At 49.0% G+C, this 15,924-nt stretch overlaps 2 protein-coding genes across 7 annotated transcripts in view; one reads left to right on the plus strand and one right to left on the minus strand.

The window, feature by feature from the left end:
* The window catches only part of LOC138238041 (E3 ubiquitin-protein ligase TRIM39-like), a 373,132-nt gene that overhangs the window by 176,651 nt on the left and 180,557 nt on the right, over window positions 1-15,924 (plus strand). The gene's annotated exons all lie outside the window — the stretch shown is intronic.
* LOC138238045 (E3 ubiquitin-protein ligase TRIM39-like) overlaps window positions 1-15,924 on the minus strand; it is a 111,337-nt gene that overhangs the window by 72,941 nt on the left and 22,472 nt on the right. For 2 of the 6 annotated variants that reach the window (XM_069187856.1, XM_069187852.1), the window contains exon 6: window positions 12,997-14,219. The exons of the other annotated variants lie outside the window; for them this stretch is intronic. In XM_069187856.1, the coding sequence (XP_069043957.1) occupies window positions 13,648-14,219 (572 nt within the window). In that variant the 3' untranslated portion in view covers window positions 12,997-13,647. Of the gene's footprint in view, window positions 1-12,996; window positions 14,220-15,924 lie in introns of those variants that run through there. 6 annotated transcript variants of the gene reach the window in all.

Here is a 15,924-nt window from a genome sequence, read left to right on the forward strand (position 1 = left end):
CTGCCTCCGGTTCCTGCCCCCCCTGCTATACAAGCCAGGCGTTCCTGCCAGTCTGGGCTCAGCTGTGGAAGATGGACACCCGGAAGTCCAGGAGCGACTCAGCGGCACAGGCTTCATCACGGTGTCCTGATCTTCTGGGTCCGGGATGAGGGAGCGTCTGGCCCCGTGACCCCCTTTTATTCCCCCGACCCTCCGCCAGATCCCGCTCCGGCTTGTAACTCTGTTCGTCTGTCAGGATGGATCACCCGGTCTTGGACTATTGCTACACTCATGGATTCACCTCGGACTCCCTCGGACAGTTTGCCTCGGACACACCTCCCCCGAACACCCCTGTTTCCCTCCAGCCCCGGCTGTGGAGCATCTTCAGGTGTGAGAAAGACAGGGCAGTCAGCAAAGGTAATGGTCTTTTTATCTGTGCTGCCTGCAGTTTGTCTTTGAGAACAACATGAAGGAAGTTAAGGAATTTCTACAGGTAACAGCTCCTCTTCCTTTTATCAGCTGTGAACTGCACAACTGAAGGAGGCGCAGGTCCTGAGCCGCAGAGCCATATAATAATGTAGCGTTTTCGGGGTTCAGGGGGGTCTGCGCCCTCGCCACCACCACCGCTAACGTTCGTTTTCTTAACTTTCTGCATAAACGATAACAAAAGAAATACAATCCAAACCAGAGAACATCTAACATTTCGAGATAAAAAGAACGGGTACACATGACAAAATCAATTCAGAATGATTCAAACGATTTTAAACAAAATTAAACAGAGATGACGTCCGCACCGCTTAATCATGTAATGCTCAGGGGTGCTGCAGTAGAGCCTGAGAGCGATAACTTTGAGAGAATCAGGTTGGCGGCGGCGGCGGTGGCGATGCGACCGTATAATCTATCATTTTAGAGCAGCAGAGCACTAGGCACAAGCACTCGTGTTGTTCATCTTGACAGAATATTCCATTCATTTCAAGTTATTTTTATACAGTGCCTTTCACAACAAGGTTGCCCCCAGGTGCTTAACATAGCAAGTGACCCTCAAGTTGTGAATACAGAACAGAAAAGACCAGGAGACAACGGAGGAGAGGAACCACAAACCCCTCAGTAAGGAGAGAAAAAATCCTCTGGGGGTCCAAGGTCAACTGGCTGCCCAACCCCTCTGGGCATGCTAACATTATAGAATTAAAAAAGAAAGAAATGAATGAGGGTATTAATCCAGCCATCATGTCTTCTGTGTGTCAGTACTCCATGCAGATCTCTGTGGACCAGTAAATCCTCCTAAACGACAGCTATATCCACGATGTCCCTCTTGGATCCATGGCAGTGATGCAGCATCCAGCTCAGATGGTGCCCAGCCTGGGTGCCATCCAGACGTGGGGAGGAGAATAGGATAGTCTGGTCAGAACAGATGTATCTGCCTGGTGGGCCAACACGGAGACACACAATGGCCTGTACAGCAGCACCAGCAGCCATGGCTGCAGCAGGCTATAATGTCAGGTGTGAGGAGGCGAAGCTGCAGTCATGGGTCTTCAGTCTGGATCTGAGGACAGATTGACTCGCAGGTACAGGCTATGATGTCAGCTGTGAGTAGACTAGGCTGCAGTCATGGGTCTTCAGTCTGGATCTGAGGACAGATTGACTCGCAGGTACAGGCTATGATGTCAGCTGTGAGTAGATTAGGCTGCAGTAGTAGGTCTTCAGTCTGGATCTGAGGACAGATTGACTCGTAGGTACAGGCTATGATGTCAGCTGTGAGTAGATTAGGCTGCAGTAGTAGGTCTTCAGTCTGGATCTGAGGACAGATTGACTCGTAGGTACAGGCTATGATGTCAGCTGTGAGTAGACTAGGCTGCAGTCATGGGTCTTCAGTCTGGATCTGAGGACAGATTGACCCGCAGGTACAGGCGATGGACGCTGCGCATGGGGTCACCCGGAGATCATCCGCCGAGCTGTCGCCGAGCGATTTCGTTCAGCTGCGTTTGTCTTCCGGCCGGTTTAATAACCCGCTGTTCTCGCCCAGACGGCGACCCGGGGAATTGAAACGCCGCCGATACTTTCAGCCACACCTCGGCCCCCTTACAGAGCCGCACAGGGGTCCTCACAGACGACACCCCCCCGACGGGCAGGCACGGCAGCGGAAGAGGCAGAAGCCCGAGTCCAGCGAGACCGCGTCTCAGAGCGCGTCTCCCCCACCACACCCCCGGCTCGCCTGGTCCTCCAGCACGGTTCCCCCTCCCTCCCCGCTCAGTGCCAGTCCTCGGTGTGAGCCGCTCTGTCGCGCTACGCCTAGTTCCTCATCCCAGCGGCCGTGGGAGGGGTGAATCGCGCAGGCGGCCGAGATAGATAGATAGATAGATAAGGTCATGGCTCAACTTTTTAAACAGTCGAGCTGTTGTCATCAATCCGCGGATCTTCGCAGTCACGGCCATGCCGCGGATCGCCACGGCAGCGCCGTGCGCGCCGGCGTTAAAGCCCGTCAAACGTGTGTCGGTCCCGCGTGTTGCGGCACGGAGGCAGACGTTCAGAACCGCCCTGTGCGCGAGGTCTCGGGTCTCGTTCAGAAGGCGGCGGCGGGTGTCGGTCGCTGTGAGAAATGGGGGGTTTATAACCTCGCAAATCATCACACGTCGTGAAGAGAAGCTGTGCCGGCGGTGTAACGCCCTCATCGACACCCCTGACACGCACCTGTGCGACAGGCCGCCTGTGGAGACCCCCACAATCTCACACACGGACGCGCAGGAAACGGGGACGCGCACCCCGGACGACGCTCCCGCCCGTGTCGAAGAAAACTCGTCTCTCGATCGGGGGAGGTGGGGTCAGGAGGCGGGACCCGGTGCGGGGCTCACCCCGGTGGAGTCTGGGCGGGAGATCGACTGGGTCCCAAAACAGTGTGGGGCCAAGAACGAGAGGAGCAGCCGGGCTCTGAAACGAGGGCGAGGAGTCGGCAGCCGAAAGGTAATCCAGCCGATAGAAGAGACGAGTAACTGGTTTCAGAGCTCAGGGAGAGAGAGGGGGGGTGAACAGGGTGCGGGGGCCGTTCAGCGTGACTGGAGCTCGTGGGCATGGCGGAGCTTGCGTGCTCGCGGGCGGGTCGTGACGGGGGGGGGGGCACTCGAGTCCTTGATCCGTGCGCGCGGGGAAGACGCCACCAGGCGGATCGGAGAGCAGCCTCTCGCACAGATCTGTGGGTAACCTCTCCCCCGCGGTGGGAAAGGCGCTGGGTTTCACACAGAGCTCCACATTCGGAGTTGTGTTTCTCTCTCTCTCTCTACACAACACTTCGGTGTGACTGACCACGTTCTTCTTCAGAAGCGATTTTACCTTGTTTACAGAGACAAGGGAGTAAACAGGAAGTGTGAAATGAGCTAGAGGCTCTGCAATTGTGGCACTAATGTCAAAGTCAAGTAACGCCCTTGAATTGTCCGTTGACACTGCTGCTGAGCAGGGCAGGCAGATGAGCGAACAGTCACTGTAGTACAGGCTGAAGAGAGGTGGATGTTCACACTCTTCCTCACCCCTCACGCTCACGACAAACGAGGCTGGGAGTGTTTTGGTGAAGTGTGTTTCGAGGATTTGGCGTGTAAATGTTTTCTTCAGCGGATCTCCTGTTCCGGCTACACGACCTTCAGCAGATCACCTGTACTGGCTACACGAGCTTCAGCGGATCACCTGTTCCGGCTACACAAGCTTCAGCAGATCACCTCTACTGGCTACACGAGCTTCAGCAGATCACCTGTTCTGGCTACACAAGCTTCAGCAGATCACCTGTACTGGCTACACGGGCTTCAGCAGATCACCTGTACTGGCTCCCCAGACACACAGCTGTCACTGTATTCGGCTCACCGCACTCCTGGGACACCCTGGACACATCGCAGCTCTGTGAATGTCTCCGCTGCCGCCTCAGGTCGGTCCCCCCACCGCTGGGGACTTGAACCCGGGCCTCCGGCATCGCTCCACAGGGACCCAGCCACCTGAGCTAGAGGGGAGATCTCCCCTTGACGAGGGGTCGACCTGCGAGTGTATGGATGAAAAGGCAGCCTGCGCCACCTGCCAACGCGCTGAAGACGCGGCGGGGAAGCCACAGCGGTCTCGTGCGCGAGCGCTGCGCTTGTGCAGGTGAAAGTAACACCCCTGCTGCTCTCGTTCCCGAGATATAACGTCTAACGATTGACGTCTGACCTGGCACTGACGAGTGAGACCGGGCCGGTTCCCCTATGAGGTTGTGGGGGGGCTGAGTGACGTCACGACCCCGAAACGACAAGGCGCTACATCTGGGGAACGACAGCAGCGCCGACGCCACCTTCAACGGCACACGAGCGCAGCGCTGTCGAAGGAGGAGGGGGGTTTCTTCGTTTGTGCTGTCTGCAGGGGGGTGGGGGGGGCAGCTTCCCAGCGCTCGAACCCGACCATGTCGACTGTGGCGGGTAAGGCCTGCGCGAGGCGTGTCCCAGCTCTCGGGTGACCCCGTTTCGATCAGGGGATGATGCCCTGTGCCCTCCTGGTCCGGCGCTGAGGGGGAAAGCGAGCAGTGTCCCCCCCCCCGGCGTGCTCTCCGCGGTGCTCCGGCAGGGGCTCGTCTCCCAGACGCTTCCCGGCTGTGTCCGCCAGGGGAGAGCTCTCCGCTCCGGAAGTCGGGCTGAAGAGGCTGCTTGGGGATTGGCCCGCCCGTGAACAGAGAGAGACAGGAAGACACACGGTGTCGTGTTCACAGGCGAAGGGGGTATGAGGGAACGCTCCTGCTGACTGCCATTTTGGCCTGCACCTACACTAACGCACACACACACACACGCACACACGCACACACAGGAACGGGTTAGAGTGCTACACACACACACAGGGTTAGAGAGAGAGGGGGGTACGGAGAGAGAGACCGTCATGCTTTCAGATGAAATGACACCTGCTCGTTTCGATCCGTCTTTATTTCGAGAGCGATGGTGTTTTAAACTGATCGATGCTCACCAGCACGCAGTGGGGCTTGTCATGCAAGACCGTGACGAATTCGCCATCCACGCCTTTGAAAGGCACGCAACGCAGAAGCGGCACCTAGACGTCCCCTATGAACTGGTGTTCCATGATTTCTGTGTATAGACACGCCTGGTGATAATCCCGCCCGTCATATTGACAGGATGGGGCGATTTTACACTTCCGCCACCTGATCTGAGACCCAGCACCCTCGCCAGAGGGTCATGCTTGTACATAAGAAACCGGGTATCCCTCCCAACAACCCCCACAGCCCAGCTCATGGGGTGGTCTTTTCCAGAGCCCGGGAGGGGACCATCGGAAGGAAAAAAAAAAGTTAAATATCGAGGGAACGATTTCCACTGCGTGCACACGAAAAGGCTAAAGCGTTCCCTCGTTTTCTCTCAAAATAACGTTTTCTGACTCTGCCCTTCGCAAGGACATGTGCAGCACTAGCAGTGAAAGAGAGCTGCAGTCCTCACTAGGAAGTTCAAGAGTACAGGAGCTACAGTGCCCTAATAACTCCTCCCCAAACCAGAATAAAACTTCATCAGTTCATCTCTCTCCATTCTCCCAATCTACAGCAGTGTCAGACAGTTCGGCTTTATTGCACTGATATAAAGACACAGTAACGCGTTTGATAGTGTTTGATAGCGTTGTTGTTAGGAGCCGGGGATCATGCTGGCCCGTTAGACACTTTCTGTGTGCGTGCGACTTCAGTGACACAAAGAAAACGAAGGAGAAGAGGAAACGTTATTTCGTGTGCCCGAATTGTAAATCGTTCCGTCGATATCACACCCCCGCCCACCGATGGCCCCTCCCCGGGCTCCGTCGTGTCTGAAACCTACGCCAGTGAGCTTGGTTTTGTCCACAGCGCGCTTCGTTTCAAGCGCGAGCTGCTCGATGCCGCCGGCGTACCCTGGGGGGGGGGGGGGGCGGTGCCGGTCCCTGCAGCCTCCGGTCTCTTCGCCGACGCGCAGAAGACTCTTCGTCTCGGTCTACAGTGTGTAGGGTGTGCGGGTAGTGTAGTTCTCCCAGGCCCACTGCCCAGCTCCCGTCCAGGCCAGTCGCCCTTCCTGAATACCCCGAGACGCACGCGCTGGTGTTCTTTGGAAACATCTTTGAGGATGAATCACCCGCCAGTGTAACATAGAAGCCGTTGTGGTTCATTGTGTTTATTTCATCAGCTCTATATCTCTTTCACCTTGGAAGCCTTTACCCAGCTATCGAATTTATCGCCCCAGCTGTTTGTTTTCACCACGCCCCCTGGAGGCTAGAATCTTCTGGATGCGGTCTGTCACGCTCGTAAATCCCTCCTCTTAAGGAGGCTCCAGCCCTTCCTAGTTTAGTGTTGATCTCCTGCACCTGCCTCTGGTTCCTGCCCCCACTGACTGGACACTCCAGTACATTGACACTGCACTGAGAGAGAGAGGGGTTAATATAGACACACTGACTGGACACTCCAGTACATTAACACTGCACTGAGAGAGAGAGGGGGGTTAATACAGACACACTGACTGGACACTCCAGTACATTGACACTGCACTGAGAGAGAGAGAGGGGTTAATACAGACACACTGACTGGACACTCCAGTACATTAACACTGCACTGAGAGAGAGGGGTTAATACACACACACTGACTGGACACTCCAGTACATTAACACTGCACTGAGAGAGAGAGAGGGGTTAATACACACACACTGACTGGACACTCCAGTACATTAACACTGCACTGAGAGAGAGAGGGGTTAATACAGACACACTGACTGGACACTCCAGTACATTAACACTGCCCTGAGAGGTTGGGGTACCTGTTGAAGAAGGTTGTGAGGGACAGGAAGGACAGCTCTCCCAGGCTGCCGGACACACTGGTGAACACCACCCCTGAGAAGCGTGTTGGGGTAGAAACCAGAGAGAGAACCATGATCAGTGGCAACAGCACCCCCAGGTGTCACAGGCCCAGAGGGGGGACCCTCAGCACCTGTAGCTTTCATCAAGACCACGACAGCTACCCTGGACAACGGCCACTGGAGCCCAACCCGTATCTACACTGCTACAACATCCAGCGCTACATCATGCAGGCCAGCAGCCACGTCACCCTGCAGCTCCCAGCTGGCAGCCCACTGGAGCCCAGCAGTGTGAGCCTGTCAGTACCTGGAGGGGAGACTCCTGGGACAAACTAAGGCTGCTGCTGGAAGAGGTGTGAGTGGGGCCAGCAGGGGGCGCTCACCCTGTGGCTCATGTGGGTCCTAATGCCCCAGTATGTTGTTTAAATAAAAGCTGCTGCAATTTTCACAAATTGTGATCTCTTAAACGCGTGTGATTTGAAGGCTCTGTGTCATTTTCGCAAAGTTATTGACATCTGAAAAATCGTGGTCTCAAAAATAGGCATTTTAATAAGTGAAGGTTATGAAAACCGGAGAAAACAAATGACTCTGAACTACAGTATAGCAGGGTTTCCTGTCTCCTTTTACAGATGGACGATAACATACCAAATTCACACTCACCTTTTTCTATACATACATTGTCATTGATCTCTGCAGTACTAAACACATCACACTGAATTAAACCTACAAGGTTCAGAAATATGTTTCTTGTCTTCTTCCACAGCTCGACAATAACACAGCAGATTTACACTCACCTGATTTTAAACAAACGGGATGTTTACAGTGTTAATTACAGTCCAGATTCAGAGCTAATTTTTACACACCGATATTTTACACAGAAGACCGACACAGCTTTGTGGATCTCTGTCTCTCGTGGTTTTATTGAATGTGGCGCTATCACACAGGCAATGCACTGGGATAGGGGGGTGCTGTTCACGAGCCAAGAGCATTTAAACACCCACACTGCTGCAGCTAAGTGTTTTACACACCGGGGTTTGTGCGGCAATAACCCAGAGAACGATCTTGGGTAGAGCACACACAGCATCAGGTCAGCCCCCCACCATCAGGGACTCGAACCCGGGACTCCCGCTTCACTCAACAGGGACCCAGCCCGGTGAGCCAAAGAGAGATCTCTCTACAGCCCAGTAGCTGTAGTCCTGCTATCACAGGGAAGGGCTGCGACGTCACCGCTCTGGTAAGCCGGCTCTTACACACCCTGATGGGCGTATGCGTTACAATATGCAGGAAAACAGAGCTTTCACCGGGCGATTATCTCGATTTATTGGGAACTAAAATAAAGAAAAGAGCAGGAAAAAGGAGTAACGGGCACAGCGCGTCCACACCGTTTTTAGGAACATAAACATATCATGTAAACTGTATATGGCACACCACAGACGCAGTCATGCACTGAACAGTGAAACAGAAGTACACATATCAATAGAAAGTCTTATACTACTGTTTGTGCTACAGTACATGAATATAATTATATCATTATTAAATTCTTTAGATATGCGATTCCATATTATATTCCCTATTAATTTAAATTCAAATGGAATGCTTTTGTTTACACCGATAATGGGCGAATTCACAGAAAAGGTTAAAACTATCACTTTTCACAAAGTTTATAAACCTGATATTGTTTTAACAGAAAGAATAAATTTCTGGATTCCGAGATGAAGTTAAACAGATGAGTTTATTGCATGCAAGGAACAATAAAGCCGAAGTCTTTTTTCCCGCAAGAAACAACAAAACCAAAATATTGTTCAAAGTGCTGGTACAAACTTTAGGTTTATATATCCTTTCCTTTCTGCTTCTGACGTCACTCGTTATTATGGTAAAGGGGGGAGGTCACGTGTTTGGCCAGTTTACAGCTATTTGGCCAAATGGTCAGGGATTAAATCCCCAGGGCGTTTCCCAGCTGGCATCTGGAATCCTTATCAGTTAACCCCCTTCCTGCCATAAACTCCAGCCTTAGAAGTCTGATCTTCATGCAAAAAGGACTTAAAATTAACCCCGTCTTCACATCTTACTTCAATATGTGCAGAAGGAGCACATAAAAATGTTTCCGAAATAAACATATGTAAGACTTTGATGCTTAAAATGTTTAGGGAGAAATGGAATACTGGTGTGTATTTTTTCTTTAAACTACCAATACCAGCCATATACAGTTTACATAATATGTTTATGTTCCTAATTAAAATCGTTTATGAGCATGTGAAAGGCATGGTGATAACTTTGGTAATACTTGAGTTTACAGCTTGTCCAAGGTCATTCATTATTAATACTATTAGTAATATCTTCGTTAAAGACTTTGATGCATAAAATATTTCTGCATAATTAAAATATTTATGATAAAGTTGGTAGGTTGTGTACTTTTGTGCAACTGAGCAATCTTGCTTTCATAAAATATACCAACTTTTTAATGTATAATGATTAATATGCTGTAATACACAGTTTAAATTTAAAAGTCTAAAGAGTATACAACTTAAATTCTTAATTGAATAAAGATTGTTCCTCAGCAGTGATCGGGATTCGAATCTGGGTGTTTTCTGGTGACAGCTCAAATGCTGTACATGAGAGGTTAAGCTTTATTAACACCACATGGAGGTTTTACAAGCTGATTCCGGATACTATTAACATATCCTATTTGCTTACTGTAAAATGCAGTTGAGGTAAAAACGTGTATTGATTGCGATATACCCATTGAGTGGTACAGCAGCGTACCCCGCTGGTTTAGGGTGGCTGTATCTGTTTACTGCACTTCATAAAAAGTTACTGTATAATGTGTTGTCCTTTTCTCAGAATACATACAGTAGTAAGAACACACCTTCCTGTTATTGTAAAAAAATGTTGTACTGATTTAATACCACTTGAGAATAAAATTAATATGGAATTGTGTAACTTAGCAGCTAAAATATCACAAGTGGCTGTTTTTTTAAACATTTTGACTTTCGTTTTTTAAACTAAAACTTGTATTGTACTTATAGTGGCAGGACAATGGAACGCTCATGGACAGTAATGCAGTGCGGTTTACATCCTCAGTAAGAACATCTATATTTTGTCTAAATATAAATTTCAGCAACGAGTAACTAAACTTTAAATTTGGATTAGGAAAAATATTTCACACATACTGTATTGTTGTAGAGTCTTTGAAACCATACAGTCTCAGACTGTATATACAGTATATTTGTACACTATACACCACACTGCCGTGTGCGCTACTGTCTCAGTATATCTGTGTGTCTGACTTCCTGTGATTGGCGGGTGTGGAACAGCGGGAGGCGAGACCCGCGGGGGGCGTGTCATCCAACTTTCGGAATTATCAAAAATAAACCTTTGTGCACGAGAGACAAAAGGTACCTTTAGAGAAGTTGTGTACTGATTGCAAAGTAGCTGATTTTGACAAACAGCTCATTTTGTTTAAAAAATTAAACAACTGTCTGTTCCATAGCTTTATTTTTTTATGTACTTGAGCAGAAAGTAACCTTTCTCTTGTTTTTAATTATAACAGGGGTGTGAAAATTGACTGAGCACCGGGGCGCACAGTGAGATTACTGAGATTTTGTTGATATGTCTGGATTTTCGGTTTCAGGAGGGAAGATAAAATTGTATCCAGCCGTGATTTAGATACGTGACGCTGCCCCCGTGAAGTCGCGGTGTGGTGCCCATAGAGTGTTAGTTTTATTATAGCAGTGGATTACTGTGATCTTGCACATACGGTTTTAAACGTTTGTAATCGCTATTCTTGCCAATACATCCTGTATTGTTATTCAGTTTGTCAGCGTGCTGGTGGGCAAACGTTCGACGTGAAAAGTCTTCTGCAAGGACTGTACCTTTAAAGCAGAGAAAACGGCACCAAACCTTTTCGGCTATGTTTGGCTTATGGCTTAAGCCATTCCTCTTCGCACTTTAGTCATAGAGGTTACATTTACAATCATGTTACATTTTAATGTTTTTTTGAGAGACCTCAGAAGGCTTCAACTTGATGCATAAAAATGTAGCATCATGTGTTCTCACGTTATGAACTCGCTTACACCTGGGATCCGCTTTATTCAAACTCAGGTTTCTAAATATGCAGCCAGGTACTGGGTATTGTTTAAATAAAAGCTGCGACAATTTTCACAGATCGCGATCTCTTAAATGCGTGTGGTTTGAAGTATTTGTGTCATTTTCGCAAAGTTATTGACATCTGAAAAATCGTGGTCTCAAAAATAGGCATTTTAATAAGGAAAGGTTATGAAAACCGGAGAAAACAAATGACTCTGAACTACAGTATAGCAGGGTTTCCTGTCTCCTTTTACAGATGGACGATAACATACCAGATTCACACTCACCTTTTTCTATACATACATTGTCATTGATCTCTGCAGTACTAAACACATCACACTGAATTAAACCTACAAGGTTCAGAAATATGTTTCTTGTCTTCTTCCACAGCTCGACAATAACACAGCAGATTTACACTCACCTGATTTTAAACAAACGGGATGTTTACAGTGTTAATTACAGTCCAGATTCAGAGCGAATTTTTACACACCGATATTTTACACAGAAGACCGACACAGCTTTGTGGATCTCTGTCTCTCATGGTTTTATTGAATGTGGCGCTATTACACAGGCGATGCACTGGGATAGGGGGGTGCTGTTCACGAGCCAAGAGCATTTAAACACCCACACTGCTGCAGCTAAGTGTTTTACACAGCGGGGTTTGTGCGGCAATAACCCAGAGAACGATCTTGGGTAGCGCACACACAGCTCCTCATTACAGAGCTCCTGCAGCCTTTCTTCAGTGTCAGCCAGCACTCAGGGAAGAGACTTGTACAACCCTTTCGACAAGGGTGAAACACACACAAGGCCAGTAAAGTGTATGACATTACATGGACAGATCTGAATGACATTTTAGGCTATCGAAAAAAGTAAATAATTAAATAGCCCATTTGTTTTTTGCCAAACATTCTTGCGATCGATTGACTCGTAAGCACTCCGCGATCGACTGATTGGGCACCCTGGTTTATATAAATTAAACAAGGTTGAACACAACACCAGGAATGCGTTTAACTTCACTTTTTACATGAACAGTTATTTAGCAGCTCAGCCATCTACTAACTCTCCTGCTCTAGGGAGTGTCTCACAATTACCACACTAACCAGCGCACAAGGGAGTGTGTTAAAACTAGATAGATAGATAATACTTTATTAATCCCGTTGGGAAATTCATGTGTTACAGCTGTCCAGCCGAAGACAAGCAAAACAGACATCAGAATAGTTATAAAACAAAAGACAAACAAGATAAATAAAAATAAATACATAGGTGTGTGCAAAATGTGCTGATCATAGTCACTGTAAAAACAATAACATATGTGCAAAATGTGCATAGGTTTATACAGACTGATTGTCCAAAAAGTCCAATGGAGCACCATGCTGTCCATAGACGAGCAGATGAAGGGCTGACAGTCCTCGCCCAGGGCAGCGTTCTACACCCTGACAGCCGCCGGGAGGAGAGACCTGCGGAAACGTTCCCTTGAACACCGCAGCTGGAGCAGTCTGGTGCTAAAGGTGCTCCGCTGCCCAGTACCAGTCCCATGAAGCGGAGGAGAGGCGTCGCTCATGATGGCTGTGAGCTTGGTCAGCATTCTCCTCTCAGCCACCTTCTTGATGAGTTTATTGAGCCTATTTGCATCTTTTGTCATGATGCTGCTGCCCCAGCACACCACAGCGTAGAAGATAGCCGTGAAAACTACCTCTCTCGACACAGTCCCTCTGTGGACAGAGAATCGTCCACAGGAAATGTCCAAACGGCAGGACGGAAGACAAGACTGACACGGAGCCCAAGTTTCTGTCCGTGAAGAAAAAAACTCGCCGCTGCAACCAAACAGATGTAAAATCCTGGGTTCGGTTTAGGATTTTGGGCTTTCATATTGTAACGCTGCGGGGTTCAGGCGGGCGCCCTTGCCGCATCAGGTCGGTCCCCCACCATCAGGAACTTGAACCCGGGACTCCCGCGTCACTCAACAAGGACCCAGCCCGGTGAGCCAAAGAGAGATCTCTCTACAGCCCAGTAGCTGTAGTCCTGCTATCACAGGGAAGGGCGGCGACGTCACCGCTCTGGTAAGCCGGCTCTTACACACCCTGATGGCCGTATGCGTTACAATATGAAGGAAAACAGAGCTTTCACCGGGCGATTATCTCGATTTATTGGGAACTCAAATAAAGAAAAGAGCAGGAAAAAGGAGTAACGGGCACAGTGCGTCCACACCGCACTTTCCCCTGAGACACAGATCAAATAAAACTGATTTTATTTAAACATTAAACGTAACTCTAAGGGGAGCCGTGTACTAGACTGTCAGGGTCTGGAGCTGCTCACAGACACAGCGCTGGTGATAAACTACAACTCCCATAACCACCCTGAGCCACTTCCTGTCTGCGTCACAGTCCCTATTCCTCCTGGCTGTGGTGACGTCAGCGGGTCCCTCCCCGTTCTGGCAGCTTCACGGTCACCGGCGCGCGCAGGAGAGACTCACACGGGATTTCATTTTTAAAAGTTTATTTTCTTAAAAATGGGAAAAAAAAACAGCAGGGTTTCCAGAGATATTTACAAGTCAGGAGTACAGCAGGCTGGTAGCGAGTTATCTCGCCCTCTCTCGTACATGTTATTTTTCCCCGTTTAAATGTGTTATAGTAAATTAAAAAATTAAACACGACACAACATCATCAGTTCTGAAATTCCTATTATATTTCTGACCTCATCTCACTGGCCTTCAGTAAACCCGTCTCCCAGTGTGAGCAGTGGACAGAGAGCTGGGAGAGAGTCAGCCTGTGTTCATGAGTCAGTGACGGGTTTAATCTCCACACTGACAGCAGGCAGCAGCTCAAGGTCTTTATCTGAATCCCAGGTATAGAAAACAGGATAGATCTTCTCCCCCTGAGTGAAGACCATGTGAGTGAAAGTGTAGACATGAGCTCTGGACTCCACTGTGTAAAAGGAGACCTTCCTCTCCTCAATATCCACACACACCCCCAGCTTCCTGGGCTTCAGACTGAGGGGTAGATGGGTCACAGGGTCAGTGAGAGCAGAGAAATCAGACCGGTGAGATCTCAGACACCAGTAACCCCGCTGGGGAGAGAAGCTGAACCCCCCTTTCCTCTCTGCAGACTCTCTGGTCACTCCTATTATCCAGCTGTCATTCACCTCCACCTCCCAGTAGTGTCTCCCTGAGGTGAAGGCCTCCCTGCTCACGACACATTCCCAGTAATCAAACCTGTGAGGATTGTCAGAGAGACTCTTCCTCTCTCCCAGTCTCACTCTCTTCCTCTGTCCCAGTCTCACTCTCTTCCCATCCTCAGACAGGCTGAGCCGACAGTGAGCTGTATCAGGGTCCAGAGTCACAACAGCTGGGGAATAAAACACAAACATCACAACAGGCTCCTGCCGATCACAGTCCAACTCAACTCCATCAGACTGTGAAATGTCTTTGTCCCCAAACACACCGAGAGAGAAACACCAGTCAATTACTAATGACTGCTCTTCCCTTCCAGAGAAACGACATCTTCTTCACTGTTTCACTAGTGTCACACATGGGAGTGATCCCAATATCCTCTAAATACAAACATTAAACACTTGTGTTCACAGCGATGAAACTTTATTTTTTAAACGACATTATTAATAAACACAGGACCGACCGGACTGCAGGAGAAACTACAGCCCGACCACTCGCTTTCAAACACTTCACAACCATCTTCTCTGAGACCATTTTCCTGACGACGCAGAATAAAAAAGTGCTGAATTCAAAGACTGTATACTGCTCGTTTTTACAGGAAAAAAATATAATGGAAAAAGCAAAACCTTGCTGAAATATAAGAAAGCCTTAACACTTCCTTTGAAAATGCGAAGAAATATCCAAAGTGTTCAATTTAAAGCAGAAATAACACATCCAGAAACCCGGAGAGAAAGACGAGAGAAACAGAGGCGCTCATACTGACTTCAGACTGCTCACACTCACTGTCCGCCTCTCTGATAGGAGACACCAGCTGTCAATCAGTGAGCTCTGACCACTGAGAGACGGGGGGCGGGGCTTATACATGTTCAAAGCGAATGGGGGTTTTAATCGATTCAAGAAGCTTTATTCGCATGACTAATTAATACTGACTTAATACTCTCCTCATACTTAATACTTCAGTGTAAACTATTAATACTTAATACTGAGTAAATACTCCCCTTTGCCTGTCTGCCTGTCAATCTAGTGAAGATCAAAGATATTCTTATCAGCTCTTATTTTTGGACTCCTGGAGCCTAGAAAGGCTGACACAGTCACCTACATGAATTTATAAAAACACCAGCAGCCATATCACTCTGCAACTCACAACTGGCAGCTCACTACAGCTCAGCAAGTGTGAGCCTGGTCAGTACCTGGATGGGAGACCTCCTGGAAAAAACTAAGGCTGCTGCTGGAAGAGGTGTGAGTGGGGCCAACAGGGGGTGCTCACCCTGCAGTCTATGTGGGTCCTAATTCCCCAGTATAGCAATGGGGACATGATACTGTACACAGGTGCTGTCCTGTGGATGAGACTTAAAACCCAGGTTCTGTGTGGTCGTCTTTGGGATTTAATCCCCCAGGAATCTGGAGTAGGACAAGAGTGTCCTCTTTCACCTCTTCTTTATGTTCTCATTACAGAGCTGTAGGCAGAGGCACAGGGGAAGTCCTCAAGATCTCCCAGTACACATGACGCTGTTCCTGATTTCAGACAGGGGGTTGCAGAGTGGACTGCAGGTTAGGGAGCAGTACTGCAGGGCCTCAGACTTGAGGCTAATAAACAGAAAGAGCAAGGGCAAGCTCTTTGGACACTGGAGGGACAGGAACATGCCTCCAGAAGGTCTCAAGCTTTGCATGGAGCCCCTAATGATGCTGGTGGTTTCATTCCAGAGCCAGGACAACAAGAACATAAACTGGACAGAGAGGACCGTCAAGGTCAACGTGTAACTGGGCCTGTGGAAGACTCGCACGCTGACTCTCATGGGGAAAGTGAGGGTGCTGAAGGCAGACACCCTGCTGGCTTTAGCTGACCTGGTCGTGGTGTACCCTCTGTCAGCCAGACTCAG

The sequence above is a fragment of the Lepisosteus oculatus genome, chromosome 4 (genome assembly GCF_040954835.1).
Source record: "Lepisosteus oculatus isolate fLepOcu1 chromosome 4, fLepOcu1.hap2, whole genome shotgun sequence".
In the NCBI taxonomy this organism is placed as follows: Eukaryota; Metazoa; Chordata; class Actinopteri; order Semionotiformes; family Lepisosteidae; genus Lepisosteus; species Lepisosteus oculatus.